Genomic DNA, 24265 nt, shown 5'->3' with positions numbered 1-24265 from the left:
GAGCTCCCACGTCGTGCCCGGGAAGCCCCACTGCCCTGGAAAACAGTAACAAGAAAACTCTTTCCCCGGGAATTTTTTCCAACCTGTTTCTCTTTGTTCTTGGTCACAGGGTGGTCCCCACCTACCTCCCACACTAACGCTGCCCAGGTGAGACTGCAACTTTGTGCCGTGCTCAACATTTGCTTGCCTGGGGAGCTGCCTGCCTTTAATTCTCTGTAGAAAGCATGACTGAGAGGAGAAAAACACCCTTGTTTCCTTTGAGGCTCCAGCCACGACCCCGCCTATGCAGCACTGCCCCCTCCAGGGGGCGCCATTCACACTGAAGTCTTGGTGAATGGCACTCCTGGAGTTGCCCTGCGCACAACCCACGCTGAACAGGGCAGCCCTGGCTCTGGCTGACTCCCCAGTGAGGCTGGCTCCCCGCAATACAGATCCAGGATCAGACACCTGAGAAAGAGAGGAGCCCCAGTAATCTGTCCACTCAACCTCTCTGGGCCTGCACTGCCTCAACTGCGTAATAGGGTCAAAGATGGGAATGCAACCAGCCAAGCCCAAGCTCTCACACTCGGTAGATGTTTTCTTTTGTGCAAGTTCCCTAATCTGGTCCAGCCTGAGTTTCCAACTCAAGAAAATGGGAAATGACATTGCTAATCTTGTTACTGTGAGGATTAAATGAGATAAGGCACACCAGGTTTGGCCCATGTGGCACAGGGCTGATGCTTGACAAATGATGATGATTGTTATCTCTTAAAATACGGCCAAATGTCTAGTCCTAGCTACCTCACAGAGCTAGTCCCAGAAATAAAATGAGATGAGAAAGAGATCATCTCTGAGGTCTTTGAGGAAATATTTTGCAAGAATTCCAACCACTATTATTCTTGTCTCTGAATATGAAAAACAGAACTGCGGTGCCCCTTTGCTTTCGAGTCTTCTCTGCGACTGATTATGGATGTTGGAAAAGGCTCAACCAGGAGAGAGAAAAGCTCACAGGCAGCAGACTAAGGCCCCTGTCAGGTGGAGCTGAGAGAGAAAGCAGAGGCCCAAAGAGGGGCGTGAGAGAAGACCAGGCTTAAACGTGCCACCCTTGGAGCCGTCCTTCACACACTGCCCCCTCTAGCACATCTGCTGAGCTTCCTCCAAGAGCCTGGCCCCCGGGATGGCACCGGCCCTGCAGAAGTGCGAGCCCCAGGCATAAGCACACGATATGTCCAGTGGTGGGAGGGGACAGAGAGGACCATGGAGGCTAAGGGGGCTCTGCAGAGGGCACTTGATCTAGGAAGGCTTTCTGGAGGAGGTGATTTGGGGGAGCTGAGGCCACTCGAAACAGAGGGACCGGCATGAGCAGGGTTCGGAGGCAGGGGAAGAAAGGGGTGGGAAAGAGCATTGGCAGCTCTTTGCCATGGGTTGGAAAGGTGGGCAAGGGCCAGGCCTCTTTCACCAGCTTAAAGGGTTTTGGCTTCTTCCCCGACCAAGCCAACAGTTCCCAACTTTATTTATTTACTTGTTTCTTCTAATCCAGTGATGCACGAGCGATGGGACTCAGACACCTGACTCATGCCACGGGTGCGCCCAGGCTGTCAGTCCTTTCCGTCAGGCTGGCTGGAGCGCCTCCCCTTCCTTGCCGCTGCAGAAGGCAAATCATAATGCAAGAGTGCGAGCGGTGGGAGCCTTGAAACTACCCTGACACCACACAGTAAATCACTCGCAAACGTTAATTCCTCCACTACTGCTAGTCCTGGACGCAGGGTCTGTACACCCCCCTTTGTCTCCACACTGAGGCTGAGCGCCCCCCCTCCCTAGGCTAGTGGATCTGCTGGTGGGTCTCGTGCTTTGGAAAGATTCCTTGGCGGCAGTGTGGAGGGAGGTTTGAGGGGAACATTGGGATGACCATGAGACAAGGAGACCAGCTGGGGACACTGCTGTAGTGATGCACTTGGGACCAGATGCCGCTTCCACTGGGGAGGTGGTGGCTGGGGTGGAGAGTCAGGGACAGGTCTGAAAGAACTAGAGGGGCCCAAATGGACAGGACTGCCTCACTGGATGTGGGGTGATGGTGGAGGAAGTTGGAAAATGATGCTGGTGTCCTGACATGGCTAGATGGTGGTATTGTCCCCAGAAAGGGGATGCAGGAAGAAGGAGTTGGGTGTGGAGGGGACCTGGGTATTAGGGAAGGGGCAGGTAATGAACAGGGTTCAGGATAAGTTGAGCTTAACTGACCTTCTATCCCCCAGATATGTTCCACGTGGGCAGACAGATGCACATGTATGAAGCTCAGAGGGCAGGCCGGGGCCCTTTCAGAGGTCTGGGTGGTGACGGTGAAGCCATGAAGGGCACTTGAGGAGCAGAAGAGCAGGGCGCTGAGGTCTGTGGCCCTGGGAGGACCAGAATGTGTCTTCCTCCTCCACGCGGCCTCCCACCTCACATCATAGGGCTCTGACTCCCCAGGGGGCTCCATCTCATGCCATTGATATCTGGGCCCTGGTAGGTGCAAAGTACAAGCTTTTTGGCTAAGCAAAACCAACCCAAAGCAAAGACTGTGTCCCCACAGGGACTGTCAACCCCCTCTGGTGGGGCTCCCTCTGTGGGTCCTCGCAGGAGGGAATGAGGAAGAGGCTGAGCTAGTGAAAGGGAAATGAAAAGAGAGGGAGAGAGAGAGGTGAGGGCAGTGTTCCCAAGGGGGGAAAGAGACAAACCAGAGAGCAGGCAGAACGGAGAGGCAGTGGGAAGAAAAACGGGGGTGGGGTGGGGTGGGGAGCGGGAAAGCAAGGGCCCAGGGCGCAGGGGACAGTGCAGGTCAGCGGAGCCAGTGTGCTCATGGTTCCACTCAATGAAGCCCAGGGCTAGGGACTTTGAGAAAACACCTCTTTACCCACCTGGCCTCTCCCTCCACAGTCCGTCTCCCTCCACGGATGCCCCACTTCCCCTGCCTCCTCCAGAGCTAGTGCCTCCACCTGGGGCGCCCCACCCCAGCCCACCCTGACTGTCCTGGGCGGTGTAAATGTTGCATCCTCAGAGAAGGCCCTGCTAAGTGCACCCGTGCCCCTCCCGGGCACTCATCTCAATCATAACTTGGCCTTTTTTTTTTTTTTTTTTTGCTTTCTTGCTGCCTGGTGTTGGCCTCCTGCACTGCACTGTAGGGTCCGTAAAGTCTAGTGCCTAGTAGGGGCTCATATGTAGTTGTTAACTGATAAACCCATTTATTAAGCCCCAAATACGTGCTAGGTGCTGTGCCTGGTCTTACGTTTGTCACCTCATTTAACCATCAATATGATACCACGAGAGGTTTCACATGCTTCATTTTTACGGAAGGGAAGCCCAAGACGTGGAGAGATAAGAACCTGACTGAGGCCACCAGTAACTCTGGCAGGGCTGGGATCCGAACCCCCCTACCCCCCCCCCCGCCGCCACACCACCTCCAAATACCGTGGAAGATGCACTTCCTGTGGGAACAGTGTCTCTTCCAAACATATTGTTTTTCTCCATTTTCATGCATTTTTATTAATTGTTTCCAAATCAGGAAACATGGAAATATTTTTAATAAGTAGAAAGGAAACATTGCAACTAGAGAAACTGACTCAGAAGAATTTGCCAGATGAAGCCATCTGGTTTTTAACTTAATAACCATTCAAAAAGGTTGACAGTGCTCCCCTTTGTGAAGAAACTGGACTGTGGAAGGAATGGCAGCTGGCTTCCCTCTAATGTATCCATTTGCGAAGTGGGGACTTTGAATAAAACATCTTAGCTAAACAAGAGAAGAGAAACACTTAAAAAAAACCTGAGCTGGTGTCCTTGTTTAGACTTCCCACCAAGGGCTGTAGAGACATTGCATCCAGATGTGTGACACCAACCAAATGTCTGGCTCTCCCACATTGGGCGATGCGTGCACGCCGCCAGCCCTGTGAGGAAAACCTGCGCCAACCGCGCTCAGTGAAAGAGAAGCAGCCACGTCTGTCTGTGGCAAGTTGCAACCTGTTTGTCAGAGCCGCCGGGTTTTGGTGGTGGTGGTTTTCTCCCCTTTTAAAAATTGCTGAGGCCTTGCACCCATGCTGCTAGTTCTTGGACTGGAAAGAAAAGCCTCGATTTAGATTTGCGTTGCAAAGATCCAGGGCTGTTGCCTTGAACTACCTGGTAGAGGGAAATGGCCTTATTTTCCTAAATTCAAGGCCAGCTCAAAAATAGAGCTCTGGCGACAGGAATGAGCGATGAGGAGTGACTCTCTGTGCGTGGATGTTATCGTGGGCAGGTGGACCAGTAGGCTTGTGGTCAGCCCTGAGTCTTCAAAGCCGTTTGTTTCATATTTGAAGATGTTCATAAAAGAATTTGTTTTTAAGAAAAGAAAGGACTTCTTTGTGTGTCTTGATATAGCTGGAATAAGCAGTAGTAGCTCTGAAGTCACCATAAGCCATTTATTCCTCAGCTAACTTTGAATGTCAGTGGTACTCTGTCACAGACCTCAAAAATTTCTGAAATCCTCCTAAACTAAGGTTTATAGTACCCTTAAGAAATGGCGATTTTCTCCCCAGGGCTGGACTCATGTACCTTAGCAAGCTGAGGGCACTTGTTAATTAGGAGTTGGTTATATTAAAGGACTGGGCAAAGGTAGAGGTAGGGGTGGGAGTAAAACCCAGGACTCCATGGCAATATGCCACCTTGGTAAGAGCTTCTCAGCTCCCTATACAGGCTGGCACTCACCAGTCACACACAGGGCCTCCTGGCGACCATCCTGCTGGCAGGGACTGAGCAGGTGCTTTGCCAAGCTAGGGAGGGCAGGTCCCCGCCCAGGCACACAGACGCTGTCACCGTTGCCCACCTTGTGCCCTGCTCATGGCAGCTGCCGCATTGAGAATCAGAAATATTATGGGTTTCAGTCCCAGCTTTTTCATTTACTTGCTGTGAGAAACAGTAACTCTCGAGCTCCTCATTGCTTCATTATAAAACCAGGGTAACAGCCCCTGTCCTGCTGTCCTGGGTCTGATGGCTGGTGATAAAGATAAAATGGAATCATTCATTCATTTGACAAATATTTATTGGTCACTAGAGATACAGCAGTAAGCAAAGCAGAAAAAGTCCTTTCCTTCGTGGAGCTGATATTCTAATGGGGGTTGACGGTGAATAAACACAAAAGCAGGCCACATGTATATTATGTCAGGTGGCGATACGCACGTGGAGGAAAGTGACACAAGAAAGGAAGATAGGATGTGTTGGGGGTGGCGTGCTGTGCAGTTGCAAACAGGGTGGTCACGGAATGTCTCACTGAGAAGCTGACGTTTGAACGAAGGCTGGACTTACCGGGGCAAGAGCTTTCCAGGTGGGAGGGACAGTAGGTACCCCAACTCTGAGATGGGAGTCCAGCTGGGCTGTGGAAGAAACTGTGCAGACACCAGATGACGGGGCTGGCTGGTGAGGAGGCAGCTCCTGGCAGATGGGGGCAGGGAAGCCACAGGGGCTGGGGGAGCGGTTATTTAGTCCCCTGTAGGCCCCTGTGAGGTCTTCGGCTTTTGTCCTGAGGGATATGGGAATTTTTGAGCGGAGAGGAGACATGGTCTATCTGACTTTTTGACAGGACCGCTCTGGCTGCTGCTGGTGAGGTGGTGGGTGGGGTTGTAACAGGCAGAAGCGGGGAGGTGGGCTAGGCGACTCCTGCAATGGCCCAGGTGACAAGACAGGGCCTGGCCCAGGTGGGAGCGGCTGAGGTGGGGAGTGGTCAAATTCCGGACATAGTTAGAAGGTGGAACAGACAGGGTTTCAGAGAGAGAGAGAAGGGGTTCGCTCCACAAATCATACACAGGGGAGGGGCTGTGCTCAACCCTGAACATGGGACAAGGACAAGTAAAGGGAGAACATGGCCTAAATGACCCTTTCCCTACCTGGCAGTGTCTGCTGTCTGCCCTTCCATGTGCCGTGTGGCTGCTTTTGCCACTAGGAGGAAGCCCTGCACAGGAGGTGGCACAGGACGGAGGCTCCTGGAGAGGCGGCCACAAGGCCCTATCTGTATCCCAAGGTCAAGGCTGGCTAAGCCCTTCCACAGTCACTCCCCGCCACAGCCCCCAGAGATAGGCAGAGGGATGTTATTACCCCCTGATTCCCTGGGGAGGAGACAGGCCCTGAAGCCGTGCATTTGTTCAAGGTCACAAAGCCATTAGGGTGCGAAAGGCATTCTCCGTGCTGTGCCAAGGCTAGACTTACATACACAAGGTGATAATAGAATAACAATCCCCAACAGTTTTTAGTGTGACTTGTGTGCTAGGCACTGTTCTAATTGCTTTAGAAACGTCAGCTTATTTACCCCTAATGGTAACTCTATGTGAGTTGGTGCAAGCACTATTATCCCCTTTTACAGGTGGGAAAACTGAGGACAAGGTGATGCACATACTAAGGGGTGAAACCTGGATTCAAACAGAGAGCTGGCCCTAGAGCCTGTGCATTCACCGTGACCCCAAACAGCCTGGCGGTCTCCTACGCAAGACAGTGTGAGGCTGAGTGCTGCGGGATCTGAGACAAAGAGCTCGCTTTGGCCGGGTGGGTTGGGGTCAGATTTGAGCTGGGTCTTGAAGGGTCAGTTAGAAGGGACCAGCAAGGACAGTGGCAGGCATGAGAGCAGCAAGAAGGTGTCTGTACAATGCAAGCTTGCAACACAGCCACACGGAACAGGAGGCAGATAAAAAGTCAAGGATGGTTGGAGGGGAGGAAATCGGGGAGAGCAAGCACTGAAGATGCCACAGGAGAGCAGTGTGCCGAGGAGGGAGGCGCCAGTGGAGTCCAAGGCCACCAAGGGTCAAGTCAAGTACATGTTGTTGGGTGTTTCATTGGAGAACTTAGCAAGCAGAGTCCACAGCTCGATGGCGGCGAGGGCTTGACTGCGTGACTGAAGGTGAAGACAGAAATCCACTTGGCTAGAGTTCTTTAGAAGACCTGGCTTGGTTCCTGAAAGTTTCCAACAAACAAACCAGACCCAGAACAAATGGCTGGAGACGTCAGCTCACTAATATTCATGTGAAAAGAGTTAGGTCACAGCTACTGTCAAGAAGCTGAGTTTTTATTAATAGTGAGAACCGACTCCAATCCCAAGATACTTGGCAGCCACTTTGACAAAAGTTTATCTGCCTAAGAGAACAGCTGAAGCCACCTTAACGTGCTTCACTGACTTACTGAAGCAAGTGCCACTTTCACAGGAAGCTGGAAAAGCAGCAAGCACGCCATATTCATTCCACAGACATTTACTGAGCAACTATTCCGTGTTAGGCTCTGAGGTGACATTTAGAACAGGCTACAAAGAGGACTATAATAGCCCTGGCTGGTGTGGCTCAGTTGGTTGGTGTGTTGTCTTATACACCAAAAGGCGACGGGTTTGGTCCCCAGTCACGTGCAGGAGGCAACCAAAGGATGTTTTTCTCTCACATCAATGCTTCTCTCTCTCTCCCTTCCTTCTTTTCTCTAAGATCAATAAAACAAACAAACAAACAAACAAAAACCATTTGCTATGGTGAGCATTGCTATAGGTCACTCAGGGGCAGCTGGCTCAAGGTCTCTCATGAGATTGTAGTCCAGCTGTCACCCAGGACGGTGATCGTACCTTAAGGCTCGACCTAAGGGGTTTCTGTGTCCAAGCTCATTCCCATGGCTGTGGTTTAGGTGTATCCACCTGTGTGGAAACACGACTGTATGAAGAAAAACAGGGTCATGATAAGCATGAAGTTCAGGATAATGATTATCTCTGGGGGAAGTGGGTGGACTTTGAATGGAGAGAACACATAAGTAGATTCAACAGGGCAGGGTTGGCCAGTGAGTTCAGGAATGCTTGTTTTATTTTCCTGCTTCATAGCTTAATTTTACATTACATGCATTTTTTATTTCTTTCTCTCAGGTTTGGTTTTATGTTTGTATTATGGAAATTCATGTGCATACACTTGGGTAGAGTCAGTTGCTTTACCCATTTACCCTTCTCCAGAGTTTGACTACAATTGCATGAGAGATCTTGAGCCAGAGGTACCCACGCAAGCTGCCCCTGAGTTCCTGACCCGTAGCAATGGTGAAATAGTAAACGATATTTAAACTGCTAAGTCATGGGGCAACTTGTTATACAGCAATAGATAACCAATATTTGTACCTCCTTTTGCTAATTGACTTTAGTGTTTACCTCCATGTCTCTAAATAACAGGCCTGTTTTGCTACTTTTCAATGCCTGGGTGTCAGCATTATCTATTCCCTTTCCTCCCTGGAAGATGAGGAGTGAGCTTCCTTTCAGCCCCTTGAACTCCTCCTGTCCCCCACCCTCCCTTTATGATTGTATTCTAATTTGAGTTAGATCAGTATCAGTGTTTGGGTTACTCAGTCAACACTCATTTGACTCTATTCATAGTTGAGCCTTTGTAGTAAAGGATGGTACCTTCTTTCCTGCAGTTTTGTTTTTTCTGGTTAATTATCATGTTCATTCATTTGCTTAGTTTTCTATGTATTTATCACTAATTCAACTCCAAACTCTGGCAGTTGTTGAAATCTCTTCTCCAGATGTTCAGGCACATCAGGTTTTCTATCAATTTCATCTTCTTGGAGAAATGTCTCCCCGAGCCTCTGACTTGCTGCAGTCTGGACTGGTGACCCTCTATGACTGGTGCATGGCCTTCACCCTGAGCCTCTTTCCTCTGCCTCTCTCCAGTGCCCTGTACCCCAGGGCTTCCTTCGTTTTGGCTTACTCCTTTGTTTTGGTGACACACACCCTCCTGTGGCTTCCCGAGAAAGGGTGCAGAGGAGGCAAATCTTTGAAAGCCTTGCACATCTGAAAATATCTTCATTCCACTCTCAGACTTAACTAATACTTTGACTGGTTTGGCATTCTGGCCTCTGTGGTCTAGGATTCTTATTTGGAGATAATTTTTCTTCAGAGTTTTGAAGTCTATTCCATGGCCCTCTAGCTTCCAGTGTTGCTGTAAAAAAGTCCAAAGTCACTCAGATTTCTGATTCTTTGCATTTGACACCCCTCCTCCAAAGCTCCATAGAATCACCTCCTCCCTTTGGTGTTCTGAAATTTCACAATAATGTGCCTTGGTGCGAGTCTATTTTCATCCACTTTGCTAGGAACAGTGGGCCCTTGACCTAGAAACTTGTGTCCTTCAGTTATGGGAAATTTTAAAAAATGATTTATTTAATGATTCTTTTCTTCTCCTTCATTCTCTGTCTCCTTCTCCTTTTTTTCCAGTTCTCTCTTTCTGAAACTATTATTATTTGAATTGGTAGACTGATTTTCTATTTTTTCTCCTATTTTCATTTCTCTCTCTGTCTTTTGGGAGCCTTCCTCAATCTATTTACCAGGAAGACCTTTTTGGTATAGCATGTCATTCTTGTCTCATGGGTCCAATATCTTGTTTTATCTCTCTTATGATGTTAATTATAGAATTTTTTTCAAGAGTTCTCTGTGAATGGTCTGTATTTGACCCAGAGTTCTGTTTCTTTGTTTAATTGACTGATTTGGTCTGTGTCTTGAATGCTAGAGACTGTCTGGGAATTCCTGGCTGTCTGCTGATTTTTAAAAGCAGGGGACTAAAACTGTTAGTTGTAGAGGGATTTGAGAAGAGGCAAAAGCAGCATGTGTATTTAATCCACCATCTTTACCCCATCATACATTTATTTTATAATATTAAAAAGTGAAAAAACCACAGTCCACACCCTAATGATAAATGAATAAGTATAACACTCCCCCCGCCAAAACTACACCTTTTCATTCTTAGCCCTTAAAGAAAAACAGGGAACTATTTTTTCCCAAAAATTCTCGATTGTAAAAAATAGCACGAAATTCATATGTGAATCTGTGACAAGTGTAAACCACTCTAAAATTGTGAATAGGTTTGGATATAATTTCTACCTCCTCCCCACTCCCACAGTATGAATCACCAGGCCTGCTCTCTGGCTCATCACTTCTTGCTTGGCGAGTTGCATGTGTGTCTTACCTCCTTGACGATGCTCCCAGCCATGGGAGTGTAGGGTGTCTGTCCGATTCATCTCGGCATCTTCTAGAGGCCCCGCCAGAGGCCAGAGGCTGTTGAAGTCTGGCAAACAATGAATGAGTGACATACTCAAGATCTACTTCTCCTCTCCTCAGCACACATAGTCAGCACCAGTCGGATTTTATATGGTGAAAGAAAAAGAAACCCAAAAGGGAATTTAGAGAAAAATAAAGCAGTAAATCAGACATCAACTTTACGAAAAGACAGCTTACTTGCTGCCATATGCTTAATTCTACCCTGAGCTCTAATCCCGTTACCTCCGAGTCCATGTATGAATCGGATGGCCCATGGTCCTGAGGACAGCCAAGCAGCCAGGGAACACTCACTTAAGCCTCAGGGTTTGCAAGGAAAGGAGGACTGTGGAGACCTATGTGCACAGCAAAGCCAATAGAGTACATGAAAGAGAGGCTGCAAACTAAATCCAGACCTCATGGTTCGGCATTCAAGGCTCTCCACCGCTTCTTGGACACCTACAAACTTTCTCGCAGTTCTCACTGACTGGGGCCTGCTCTCTTTAGTTAGTCTTGCATGCAGCTACTAGAAGAGTCATTTCAGATACCAAGTGTCTTGTGTCCCTTCTTTGTCCAACAACTTACAGTAGGTTCCTTTCATCCCTATATCAAATAGGTCTCCAGTCTAAACTTCAAGATGTCTTCATCATGCCCTTGTGGGGACCCTCTCCCCACTGCACTTATAAATCCTCTCCCTGTATTTTTCTGTAGACTGTTTCTCAGACTGAGAGCAACAACAATAGTGACTGCTGACATTTAGTGCACTTACTCTCAGCTGAGCACTGTGGATTATTTTCCTTAATCCTTCCATCAGCAGCTAAGGAAACTGGGTCACAGAGAGGCTAAGCCCCTTGCCTACAGCCATGGAACTACTTAAGGCGGAGCTGGGGCTTGAAGTCAGGCTGGTCAAGCCCTAGACCAGGGCTCACCTCCCCCCTACCCACTACCCCAACCTCGCCATTCTGACCTGACTTCTTCCAAGAAATGCATTCCGATGAACTGATGCCCGACTCTGACTTGGCAACATGTGTTTACGTGCACTGATCCATGTATGCTCCTTAGTAACTCAGTCTGTGGATAGAGTTCCTAAGTGGCTTTCTGCTCTGTCTAGCCAGGATGGTTTGATCTCCCAGACCCGCCTCAACTTTCCCACCCAGTGGCCTCCCAAATGGGGAGATTTTATCAAGGAGTGATGTTCCTGCAGGATAAAATGCAGAGTTCCTTGTGTGTCATTCAGGCTGGTCCTGTTGGAGAACATTTGGAGAAAGGGCCCACAGCCACCTTTCCTGCCACCCATGGTGCAACCAGCCCCACCTTGCTGCACTCCAAGGTGGGGCTTTCATAAGGCATCCTGTCAGCTGGAAACACCCACCCCTGGCGGGCCTGGAACACTGAAGCCTTTAACTAACCTTCTTACATTTGAGACAAAGGTCATTGTCCTTTCCCTTCTGTCCCCAGGTACCTTTTCCACTCACTTACTGACCTTTCTGCAAATGTCCGCATCCTCCACGGATTCCTGCCCTGGGCTGAGAGCTCTGAGACAGGGATGTGGCCTGTTTATCTCTGTGTTTCAGTACTTGGCACAGAGCTTGGCACACAGTGGGCCTTGGTGTTTGGGGGTGAAGGGAGGGAAGAAAAATGGGGTGGGATGGGCATCTGGCAGGGGAATGGTGATGATACAGTTCCAGCTGGCTCCTTCCAGGGAGGGGCAGCCACAGGCCTCAGAGGTATAGACCACCCCTCTGCAGAGAACGCAGCACTCCAGGGAACAGTTCCTTGAGAAGCCGCCAGGGCCTCCTCCAGTTGCCAGGAGGTGCCAGTCTTGGGGATCCATCAACCTTCAGGAAATTGCTAAATATGTTTGGTGTGTTTTTTAAAAACATTTTTCCTGTTCAGGAGCTGTAGTTTCAAGTTAATCACATCCACAGCCATTTAGATTGTCAGCCTTAGAGCGAAAATCTACATTTTATTACTACACGATTTCATCCAAAGCTATTTTACCAGCACCAAAAGGCCATCTACAATATGGAGCAAATCATGACACAACATTCTACCTCTGGGACCCAGCATGTGGTGGAGGGTGGGCGAGCAGGGAGCTGCAGGCGGGACCTGGGTGGGCAGAGTTGGGGCATCTTCAGTCATCTACAGAGATCTCTGTGTGTCGCCATCGCTGCTGCTTCCGCCTCAGCAAACGGTCTCATTTCCTTCCCTGTCCAGATTTGCCCGCAGCCTTTACTCTGGGAAATGGCGGTTCCATCGACTAACTCCTGTCTTCCCCTTGGCAGGTACCATGACCAGCAGGACGTAACTAGTAACTTTCTGGGTGCCATGTGGCTCATCTCCATCACATTCCTTTCCATTGGTTACGGGGACATGGTGCCCCACACATACTGTGGGAAAGGTGTCTGTCTTCTCACCGGCATCATGGTGAGTACCTGCCTCTGCCCGCTACCCTTCCCCACCCTCCAAAGGAGAGCCCTTAGCTGCGGGCACAGAGGGGCCTTTCTGGTCAGGGTGTGGGGCCAGCTGCTGGTTAACGGACCAGCGTGCCTGTCTCTGCGCACAGAGAGGCAGATGTGACACCCACAGTGCTTTCTCAAGTTTGTTTTTTTTCCTTTTTCCAAGGCAGGAATAGGGCCTGGTTCCTGACACTTAATGGTCTCTTCACAGCCTACCCCCCACCCCCGAAATGGGCTGGGGGAGCTGGCCATTGGTCTGACCACCCAGTGAAGCCATTGGTCTGGCCGTTGGTCTGCGTCCTTTCATGGTATATCTTTTGCCCATCGCCCTGCCACCCCCACCTGACCCACAATCTTGCCCTGTGGCCATCGGAACACCATGTATGGAAGGGACCTGGATGGGGAATCAGAATCAGAGTCTGAATTCCCACCGCGTCCAAACTGTGGACTCTGGGCAGGGCACTTAGCCTGCTGGACCTCGAGCGTAAAGTGAGGATGGAAGGCCTGTCCCTCCCTCCCGCGGGCTGGTGGCGACGATGGATGGCAATGCTTTAGGTTCATGTGCTTTGTCTGCACGAGGAGCCGCACACACCTTCAGGGTTGGCGGGGTCCTCAGCATCCCCGACCTCCACCCCTCCTTCCTGGCCAGGTGATGAGGTTCCTTGGACTTGCTGAACTTTAGGTCCAGGACAGGCAACCGCTGCTCTCTGGCCTCCTTCCTAGGATCCTAGAACGCAGACTCCAGAGAAGGAAGCTCCCGTCTAAGCCTGGGCATCGTTGGGGAGGGCGTGGTACGAGGGTGGGCAGATGCCTGTAGCTTGTCCTAGGTCTCCATGGGTGGGTGCCACAGCCCTCCCCAGGGGAGCCTTCTCTGCCGCCCCGTCAGGCTCCCTGGAGACCCTTCCTTTCGGTGCCCCCTCAGCTTCCATTCATTCTCCCAGGAGGAAACCCCACCCTCCCTCAGAAATGAAAAGGACTTTTTCCTGCAGTAGAAAGGAGATTAACTCCTCACCAGGGGTGGGGGCTGCCCCACTCCCACCCCACCGCAGCCTGGTGGCCTCCTGGGACTGATCTGGTGGCAAGGCAGCCGGGCCTAGAGCAGAGGCTGGGCAGTGGGCCTGTGAGCAGGAGGGGCCCAGTGCTGCCGTTTCGCCGCTGGGCACAGCCCTCTCTCCTTTTGCACTGAAACCCGGGCAGGTGCACGCTCCAGGCAGGTCCTCCCGAACAGCAGTTAATGACAAAAGGTTTAGCGCGGGTTTGGGATAAATCATGGGTGAGTGTAAGGCCTTGGAGCAAACACCTCCCATTGGTTAGTAGGAGTCTGTCTGGCAGGGCTCCAGCTGTCACCAGGAAACCAGGGAACGGTTCTTTCTTTCAGAAAGAAATGAAATGCCACCCGAAGGCCAGAGCTTTCCTGTCTTAGAGCCGCTCCTGGGTGTGGGCTTCGTGCCTCAGAAGCAGCGCCGAGCCAGGGTGGGCACAGAGCAGGCAGGCAGGGGGCGGGGTGGGTGGCTGCTAGGTGGATGGGCCCCGCTGGGAGTCTCAGTTATTTTTAAATACCAGCCATTCTCCCTCTCAGCAAGGAGCTGTGCCCCATCCAAGAAGCAGCCCCTGGCCACCACGTCCTGATTCCTTCCCTCTGGCAGGCATCTCTTGGCTTCTACTCTGACGAAGCTGAACGGGGCAGCTGGGCCCCCTTGGCCCCCTCCCTGCCTTCTCCTTGGAGGGTGGTCTTCAGCACCCATTTTTGCTCCTGTTCTGCTGCAGCTCCTCGGAAGGGACTGTTTGTTCCCGTCGAGAGAGTTGTGATCAAAGCAGGAAGAACAAACATGAGGAGGAACCGATACCACCTCCCGTATTAAAGATACAACGCAACTTCCATCTTCTCCTCTTGCATGAACCCTGCTGCATGAACCTATTCCTCTCTCTACACAGGAACAGGGAGGTCTCCTCCATTCACCTCAGTGTTTTTGCCCAAATTAAAGTCAGTTGCCTCACTCTGGGGTCAGCCACAATGTGGAGCCCCAGTGGCATTTTTCTAACAAATGTGACTTTTCTAGCTGAGTCACTCCTTTCGAGGTTTTCTGGTTGCTGGAAATCCATTCACCCCCTCCCCAGCCTCCCAGCACTGTGTACATCTCCCGGTTATTACTGCAAGTGCCTTAACTAAAGGTACGGCTTCCTGTTTGGTTACCATGGACACCATGCAGGCCAAGACAAGGCCTGCTCGGGAAGGGAAAGGAAAGATTTGTGTGTGCAGCCTGTAAATAGTCTTAATCATTGTTTTCTCTTGGCAATCCCAGTAACGGTGTAATTATCAACCATTAAGCGGGGTATATAATTGTCTGAACAACTTGACATTGTTGCCACAGACCTGGTGTGTCTGAGACACTTCAGCAGCAAAAGCAGATATATCAAAGTCCAGCGACTTTCCACCAAGAATTTTATGATGACAGTTACAATGCAGGGAGAAAGCTCTCAATACCTAGTATCCAGAATTGGAAATGACAACAAACCTTACAGAGACGCCTTTGGAGGCTTTCTGGTTGTGCAGGCAACTGGAAGACCTCTGGGGCCCCCAAGACTGCTTGGTAAGAGCCCTGTTTCAATAGAGCCATTATCTAAAACTGGACTCACTCTGTGGACCTTTCATAAGTTATGGACAAATAGACAAAAGCTTCCAGGATGTCTGCTGGGGACACAGCTTTTCCCCAAGGCTTCATGAGAGATGCTCCTTTGAACTGCAAAAAGAAAGTGATGGAAGTAGAAGGTAGAACAAATTGAGTCATTTTGGGAGGAGGGAAAAAGAGGGCTCAGCAAGACATCTGCTTAATGTCAGTTTTAGAAGATGAGCTTCTCCCTAAAACACCTTGGTTTCAAACCAATTGATGTTATTTTAGTTGTTACATGGAATCTGTTGCAGAAATAGAATCCAACTGTAAATCCTCCAGGCTTCCCTCCTCCATTTGTCACTTTCATTTATGTTTTATTTTATTTTATGCTCCTTTAGTTAAGAACACCTCATACTTTTCCCCTTGGGGTACTTGTTTTTCCAAATTCTAAGGTTTTCCAGCTGGAAAATGTGTCTTGGAAACAAGAAGTGGGAGGAGCAGTGTGGAGGAGCCTGGGTCTCTGATTTGGGTCCAAACCTATAGATGAGTTAGGCCTGTTCACCCCATGCCAGCTACTCTTTCCTCTGCTCACTCCTGTGCTCCTGTTCACCATATACCTTGGACAGTATGATCTCATCAGAGGTGGATCCTATCTCCTCTTACCACCCTTCTGTGGAAATAAGAGTTGGATACAGAAGACCCAGGGGATCCAAGTGGTGTCAACTGTGATTCAGGGTTTGGCACATCTGAAGGCAAAAGTCTGAGTCATGAATTATCTCCACACTCTGACCCCATGGAAGTCATACCAGCAGCTGCTGGCCCTTTTCTGTCTGCCCCAGTCCATCCTTCCCTGACATGCCCCCTCTGTCCACCAGCTATGCTTGAGATTCCACGCTAGGACAGCATGCACCCTCAAACTCCCAAATCAGCCAAGTCCTTGGCAATTTGTCTCTTAAAACCAACCCACATCACTGCCACATCCCACAAGTATTCCCAGGCTGCCACCATGGGAACATCAGACTCATAAGCTGTAAAGTAAAAAGGCTCATGATCCCAAAAGGAACATAGGTGATCATTATACCATTTAGAGGTGAGCGCAACAGGAGGGAGGGGGATCCCATAACACTTCCTTTATTTCCTCTAGAGAGTCAAAGTTGACCTTTAACTTTTGACTCAAGTCAAAAGTTTGGCTCCTCGTTCTTCTGGCCTTCTTCTCAATTCCATTGGCCCATCCTTTCCTCTTTCCCTGTTCTGTCTCATGCTGTTTAAGATGGAGCACAATTTGTTCCCTGTCTCAGTCACCACTCTAGGTCTCTCTCTCTCTGCATCCGCACCCTTCCCTTCCCTTCCCTTCCCTTCCCTTCCCTTCCCTTCCCTTCCCTTCCCTTCCCTTCCCTTCCCTTCCCTTCCCTTCCCTTCCCTTCCCTTCCCTTCCCTCTTTCCCTCTTTCCCTCTTTCCCTCTTTCCCTCTTTCCCTCTTTCCCTCTTTCCCTCTTTCCCTCTTTCCCTCCCTCTCTCCCTTCCTCCGTCTGTCTGTCTGTCTCTCTCTCTCTCTCTTTCTCTCTCTCTCTCTCTCTCTCTCTCTCACACACACACACACACACACACACACACGCACACTCACTCTGGGGAGGACCACAGTCTGGATTTTAGCACTCCACCCACCACTTTCTGAAGGTTGCAGATTTCTGACCCCATCTTTACAAGGTCGCCTCTTAATGGAAATGTTCAAGTTAAGCTTCCTTGTTGGTGACTCCCCTAATTACATTCAGATGATGGATTTTCTGAAAGAAAAATAAAGTTGGGAATATCCACTGCTCTTGATTCAAGTTAGAATAAGGGGTAAGAGCCTAGTATCCTCCAGAGAGATATCTGCAAGGGAGTCTTGACATTTTTAATTAGAAAGAAACTGGGAAACGCCATCTAGCCCACCCTCTTGCCTCCATGCAGAAGTTTATCTTAACCATATATGATAGAGACTTCCTTCGTTAAAACACTCTAGCTTCTAATTAGAAGCTCCCTGCATTCAAAATGCTGTACTGTGAGACGTGGCAAGACCACGGAGCACTTTATCCTGACCCTGGAAATTCGGGAAGGTGGATGAGAGATTGTTTTGAAGAAATTCCCTGAGTGGCATGGTGAGCAGGGCAACTCCTTCTTCAGGTTTATTCTGCCCCCAGGTTTCAGGGGTGATTTAAATAGAGCTTTGCCTGGACCCAGGGAGAGGAGGGAGAATGGAGCCTGGGAGAACCCTCTCCATCTGATGTTCCATTTTTACTGCTATGATATATCCCTCTTTTTGGGCTTCCAGTCCAAAGTACCTTTGGAGCTCCATATAAAGGATAGTGATTATACTTGATCTGGTTGAGCAGAATGGAGCTCACATCTGCCCTCTAGGACAGCTTCTTTTAAGCTATTTTTTGCTTTTGGAGGCCTGGCTAAATTGATTACAGCTACAGACCAGGCTTTCCAACTGCCCATACATATCCTTTGAAAATTGGGCACAGATTCTCTTGCAAGTCACAGATGCCAAGAAAACACGGCCGTCCCTGAACAAGAGAGGAAATTGAGGTCAGAAAAGAAAGGTTCGATTTGTTATGCTATAAATGGGTGGCAAAAAAAAAAAAAGAAAAGAAATGGGTGGCTGACCAAATGTACCAAGAAACATGAGATTATTTTCATGGGAACCGTTGTGAAAAGCTAAGGGAAAGCGTTGCCAGCTTCAGCCATGCCAAGACCTTACCCAGGCTGGCCTTTGCCAACCTTTAGAAAAGGAAAGAAAGATTATAAAGGAAACAGTAGGGCACTGATCTATCTGTATCCATTCCTCCCGGCTCTGGGACAGATAAGGCACCTTTGAGAACATTTGTCACCATTTCCAACACATTCTGTTAGCCCTGATGAGCTAAAAAGGTTATTGATTGAGTCCTTCTGTCCTGGAACCTCAACTGCTGAACTAGGCTCTGTGGCAACTCTGTTGCTGCCACTGAGGATTAGACTGTTGACTTTGGGGAGCTTATCATCTCTTCCCAGGAGTGGAGGTCAGGGCGGTCCCGGGCCCAGTGCGCAGAAAGAGGGTGACGGCCTCTGAGGACAGCATGCTCTCTTCCAAGAACCAGGCAGGGGCAAGGCTGACTTCAGGGGAGGAGCGAGTCTCTCACTTCCCCCAAGAAGCCCAGTGGAGGGGGCTTGAAAATCCAGCAGGAAAGTGTTGGAATGAGCCATGTCCCTCTTTCTGCCGCTCATTTCCCAGACAGTCAAGCATGCACCCAGAGGATTAGGAGAGAGAGCTCAAGTCCTGGGGAACCCTGCTTCAGTTACTCACCCTCCCCTCTTGCCCCCTGGAATGGACCTACCCAGGCAGAATAGGAAAGATGCTCTGGGAAATACTCAGGCCCCCTGTGGCTTCCCTTAAAATCCTGGTTTGAGGAAAGATTGCTGTCATCTTTAAAAATCTCTCCATGACCTTGAATTCATGAGCCTCCTGGTGAAAGCAAGAAAGAATGGCTTCCTTGTGCTGAGTCATAGCCTGGGCTTTTCGGTGAAAAGACCCAACTGAGGAGCAAGCAGTCGAATGAACAGACTCAGGCCAACCGGTGTTCCCTGGGAAATGCGTTGCCTCCTTATTAGATTATTTTCAGGAAAACGCTTCACCACCAGCAGGTGCTCCAGCCTTTCTCCAGCATATGTGTGGCCTTCTGTCCTCCTGGGCCCGCTGGCCTGGGACTGGCAGGGAGTTTGGACCAAGCAGCAGGGAGAGAGGGCCTGAGTGTGCCAGACCCTCTGTATTCCCTGCACGGCCTGGCAGGTGACCAGATGATTGTACATTGCTTTAAATTCCCCAAAGCTTCAGCCACATTTGAAGTCCTGCTCCATTAAGAGCTGGCAAGTTCTCTGAAGACTCAGTCTCCCAGAGGTCAGCTCTGCAGCTCAACCAAGAGCGTTGCAGACCTTTGCATGGGGGCAGGAATCAGGGCCCAGACAGGTTTGGTGGCTTTGACCAGCCAGAGAGCTCAAGTCCCCCCTCCCGACTCCACTCCCAGGAATCCCACAGTGGTCCACCTGAGCCTTGCCTCGTAATGATGTGCTCTCTCCCCTGGTCCCCTTGCTGTCCCCAAACAGGGTGCAGGCTGCACTGCCCTCGTGGTGGCCGTGGTGGCCCGAAAGCTGGAACTCACCAAAGCGGAGAAGCACGTTCACAACTTCATGATGGACACTCAGCTCACCAAACGGGTAAAATACCACTGTTCACAGCTTAATGGGGTTCTTCAGACCAACGTGGAGGCCAATCGGAAAGGAAGTAGTCGCGTGGTGTAGATTAGGGCCGTGGCTTGCAGTGGAGGGTGGAGGGAACCCAGGCACCTGCAAACAGCCTCCACAAAATGGGCAAATGCCTCAACACTCCAGGTCCTGCCTTCTGTTAAATGACTGTGCATGGTTCAGGCAACCAAATCATTTCCCTGGTACCTAAATCTAACACATACTGTGGTGTAACCCACTCCCTTGACTGATGGTAATTAAATAAATCACCCAGCATGAGGCAATGGTTTTGTTTATGCTCAGATTTTTTCATGATTCTCATTAGGAAGGGCAGTAGAGAGTCTTAAAAACAATATTGGGACTGTATCTAAATCCAGTCCTTTAAAAAAAAATCCATTAAAGACAATCACTGCTGCAGCGCTCACATTCCTGAATAATGCCATTATCCAGCGCTCCCCTTTTGGGTTTTCTGGCTAATGTTTCTCACTTGCACCCTTATGAAGGTGGTTTAGAAGGATGGGAACTGAAATCAGGCAGGAATGGGGAGAGCATTTAGCTGCGCAGAGCCCGACACCCCACTGAATTGTCAGGGGGAAAAAGGCACATTTAGAAGAGACAGAAACAAGCAGGCAGGAGCTGTTTATTTCGTGACAGCTCTTATGGAACATTCTTCAGAGCTGCAGGCTGAGCGCAGGTCAGTAATAGGATTTCCTGCGAAATCTCCTCTTTCTGAGATGAGCGAGAATCCAAACTCCGGGCTGGGGCCTTGGCCGCCGTAGCAAGTGCTTCTCCTTTAGGACTAAGGGGGGGTAGAAGGCCCGTAAGTGACCAAATTCTGATTGAGGTTTTTGAAAGCTAGAAAGAGTAGTGAGTGACCAATGTTGCAGCACAGGAAGAATGTCTTAGAAATAGAGACAAAGGCAGCAAGGGAAACAGAAAGACAGAGAAAGGCAGCGCGGAGCGAGCTCCTGGGGAAGGCAGGGGCGAGCGCGCTGGTGCCGAGGCCTCTCGGGTTTCTCGGCAGAATTATTTATGGCGCGTGATTGTTTGGTCCTTGATTACATGTATTGGATTCTCTAAGGGCCTCCACAGATGTGAAAAGGAACGGGGACAGGCGAATGTTATGTTGTTGACATACAGATGGTTGTACAGCAGGTCCCCAAATAACGATGTTTTGTTATATCGTTGATACAATGCCGTGGGAACCTAATTCTTGTTTATGTTAGTCGAAGGTGAACTTGATTTTGTTACACGTCGTTTCGTCACATTTCCAAGAACCTGTCGGCAACATTAGGTGAGGACTTACTGTGTATGGTACATGGTGGACCTGAGCTGTCCGTTGCACAAAAGAAAACGTAACTCGTAACATGAAGATGGCAGGATTGTACCCAGGGGTAGGCCGGTCGGGTTTCACCCACAACCCTGCAACCCAGCTGCTCTCGCGCAGCCCGGGATACACGTGCAAAGTTATGCCTGGTACTGAGCAAATCAGAGAAGTGACTGGAACACCTCGATGCAAATATACTTGCAGCTACTTCCCTGAAACGATTTCGTGCAGGAGTGAAGGCAAACGAATTTTGCCTCTAAAACCTTCTCAGCACCTGTGTCCTTAGAGTGAGACGTTAGGGGTCTCACCCCACAGTTTGCTTTTTGAAACCTAGGCTATGCTTTGTATTCCGTGCTATTCCCTTCCTTTGTTCTCTCCCTGTTTCTCTCCGTAAATCAGACTCTGGAGGAAAATAAAGCCGAGGAAAGCCGGCTCCCTCGCATGACAGGGAGATAAACAAGTTTTCTGCAATACAGTTGCAGAGGAGATGAGACTGGCTGCTAATTTCAATCTTTGGGAAATAATTCTCTAAAATCCTCCTTAAGTCAGTCCACTTCTCCTTGAAAAGTAGGACTGAAAATCAAATCAACAGATATTTATTGCCCATTCGTGAGGGCAAGGCACCATTTTAATCGAGTAACATCTCACTCTTCTGAGAACACTTAATCTGTTGAAATGTCCCTTTAGTGTCTAGTATGTTTTCCCTGAGAACCAGACAACACAAAAGGGGTGGTTCCGACAGAGAGAGGATTTTCAAAGCTGGGGGAACTGAGACTCCCGAAGGTTCTGTGGTATAACCTTGGTTGAAGGAAACTGGCTGCGAGCTTGGCCTGCTCAGAGAAGCCCACCTTTTCCCCCTGGGGATGCCTCGGCCACCCTCTGTCCTCTCCAAAGGGCCCAGCATGTCCGGCGGGAGTGGCTCATGGGTCAACGCGATGCTAGGCACAGTCTATTCATTAGATCTCAGAGAAAGATCCAGTCGTGGGAGGAACCGGTTGTGACGTGATTCCAAACCTCTCAGGAGTGGATAATTCAATTTCACAGTTAAAAGCAATCTGTTACAAGCGCATGCAACCTTCATTCTTCAAACACCTAAACAAAAAACAAAAAGAGGAACCATAGCCTATGCATCATGAAAATAGTCAGATTGTTCTAGTGTTTAATCACCCTGTCCTTTCCTTTAGAGTCAGACAATTTTTATGTATTTTTTGGTGGGGGTGGGGATGTCTGGTAGCACAGGGTAAGAATTCAGTTTCTGCTTTTCCTGAATCCCATGGCTTTTCTTCCTTCACTTGTATAACTTGTCAACCCTGATGGCAACATCACGTCTGTGTTAATGCCATCGGATCTTCTCACACTGACTTTGCAGTGTTACTGCTGTTGTGATTCTGAAATTATAATTTATTGCTAACCTCTAGGCCATGAGATAATATGTATGTAAACGACACACCGAGAGACTAGCTCCCCATCTTTTCTACCACGCAACGCTACATGTCCCCATCTCTCTGTTTTATGTAACTGAACACATCCATCACAGGGTCACCTGCTGGATGCCACGCTTTGCGTTCTGGGGACATCAAGATGGGTGAGAGATGGTCCCTGCCCTCGTCCTTACTGCCTGCCCTCAGAAAGCACCTCTTCTTTCTAAAGTCAAGATAGGCTGCCCAGGGACACACTTGGCTTAAGAGGCAGGACATGCTCTGTTTGCCCCACCTACTCTTCACGTCTGACCTTTTAGACGGCACCCCGCTGTGTGCCACTGGCTGAGAATCGTGTCCTTTATCCTTGCCACAAGGGGTTCTTGCTCCAAATACTTCATGCAAGTACATTTCGCCATGAAACCAAACCCAAATCTTCCCTAAATTAGTTCCTTCTCCTGATGTCCCTGGTCAGCTAATGACTTCACTGTTCTCCATGCCTGAAAACTCAGCGCCATCTGGACCCACAGGGGTATGAGCAGTTTCTGAGCCTGATTTGACCTCGCCATGCCGTGGCTGTTACTGCACGCTGGCCTCTCCTGGCCCTCCGCCCACGGTACCTAAAGCCAGTATCACCTCAATCTTGCACCGTCACAGCTGCTTGCTATCTTTTCCGCTCTAACCCAGTCCTCCACTTTGCTTCCCGTGGATCTCCTTAGACTCTAAGACTCAGCTCTGAACATAGCAACCTGCTCAGAAACCTCTAGCAATCCCTCTGTGCCTACTGAACAGTGCTAAAGAAAATTATGAGCATATGTCAAAGTTTTATCGCAGTCTTGTTGGAAAAAGCAAAAAAAATTTTTCCAGCAGACTAATTCAGAGATTTACTCACAGTAGGGTATTTTATAAGAAAAGGCAAGTCATTGTTGTACCAGGTGCAGAATGTCTGGTAAAAGGATCCAGTACTAGATTTGTGGCTGACAACTGGTTGGTCCCTAGAGTGGATTCCCAGAACAGGTCTTAATCTCTTTAAAATTTATCAGATAATAAATCGAGCAGTTATCAGGAATGCTAATTCCACCCAGAAGGGGATTGTAAATTCTATTACCCACAAGGATTCTGTGCCAGACAGGTTGGGACAGTAGTCATAGAAACTGAGCTTCTGAGCTGGGAGGATCCTTGGGAATGTGCCTCGGCCCGGTGAGGGGTGAGGGTGGCCCAGCCATGCACAGCTAGCTGGATCCTGGCCAGGCCTGCAGTTTGTTCTCGGGCCTGCAGGCAGCTTTCCAGCCATCACCCAGTGGATTTTCCAGAGCAGTCAGTTCCTTGAAACTCAGCAAGGCTGTTAGGGTTCCGGGCCTGCTGGAGAGAAAAGCCAGTTTACCTGCAGACTCACTGAGCATGAGTGATATTATAGAAATACTCACCATTCATTGCCATACTGCTATGGGGAAAGAGCTTCAAACTCCAACTTTGAACCACAGAAATACGTCTCTTCTAGTTCCCTGCCCCAATTTCTTGCCAGCATGGGGGTGGAGCCCCAGTTCAGGGGTGGCTTCCAGGTGAGATGGACGGAGAAGGGGGTGTAGAATAGGATGGGGAAGGAAGGAGAGAGGGAATAGGTAGGGAGATGAAAGAGATGACAGCTGCAGGAAGTCAGCATGGCCGTATGTCCAATGGACACCTTCGGTCAAGTGTCTGAAGATGGAGCTGGCGTTAGGTGCTCGGATTATGATGTTCGTCAGCTCTCAGTTAATCTAAATGCAACCTGTGCAACTCCTTAAAGTTAAGTCACGATTCACCTGCAGCTTCTCTTTCCCTCCTCCTGCCCCCTTCTCCGGCCTCCTGGTGCCCACCCTTTCCCTGGGCAGGGTTCCTGGCAGCGTAGTGGGCATGCCAATGATGTCTCCCAGTGGGGCTCCTGGCTTATTCTTCCAGGTCTCCCTGTGGCTTCTGGAGACATGGGGAGTCCAACAAGGGTGCCTCTCCCATCCTGTCTCGTTCCTCCTGCAACCGACAGTCCCTCTGTGATACCGAGTGGCACATTACCCTGGCAGAGAGGTGGCCAGAGCAAGCCATTGACTTGAATGCTATGGCCAAGAGCTCAAGGAATAGACCTATGTGTTTTGTTTAATGCTCTCTTTTGTTAGGAAGGAGGGAAGAGAAAGACGCTGCCA

The 24265-nt window shown here is 49.5% G+C and overlaps 1 protein-coding gene across 3 annotated transcripts in view; it reads left to right on the top strand.

Moving 5' to 3' along the window:
* KCNN3 (potassium calcium-activated channel subfamily N member 3) overlaps window positions 1-24265 on the top strand; it is a 125475-nt gene that overhangs the window by 92621 nt on the left and 8589 nt on the right. For all 3 annotated transcript variants that reach the window (XM_081120996.1, XM_081120997.1, XM_081120998.1), the window contains exons 4-5: window positions 12298-12439; window positions 19206-19316. In XM_081120996.1, the coding sequence (XP_080977122.1) occupies window positions 12298-12439; window positions 19206-19316 (253 nt within the window). The remainder of the gene's footprint in view (window positions 1-12297; window positions 12440-19205; window positions 19317-24265) is intronic.

Source organism: Miniopterus schreibersii (assembly GCF_964146895.1).
Source record: "Miniopterus schreibersii genome assembly, chromosome: 19".
Classification (NCBI taxonomy): Eukaryota; Metazoa; Chordata; class Mammalia; order Chiroptera; family Miniopteridae; genus Miniopterus; species Miniopterus schreibersii.
This window is presented reverse-complemented; position numbering and strand designations above follow the sequence as displayed.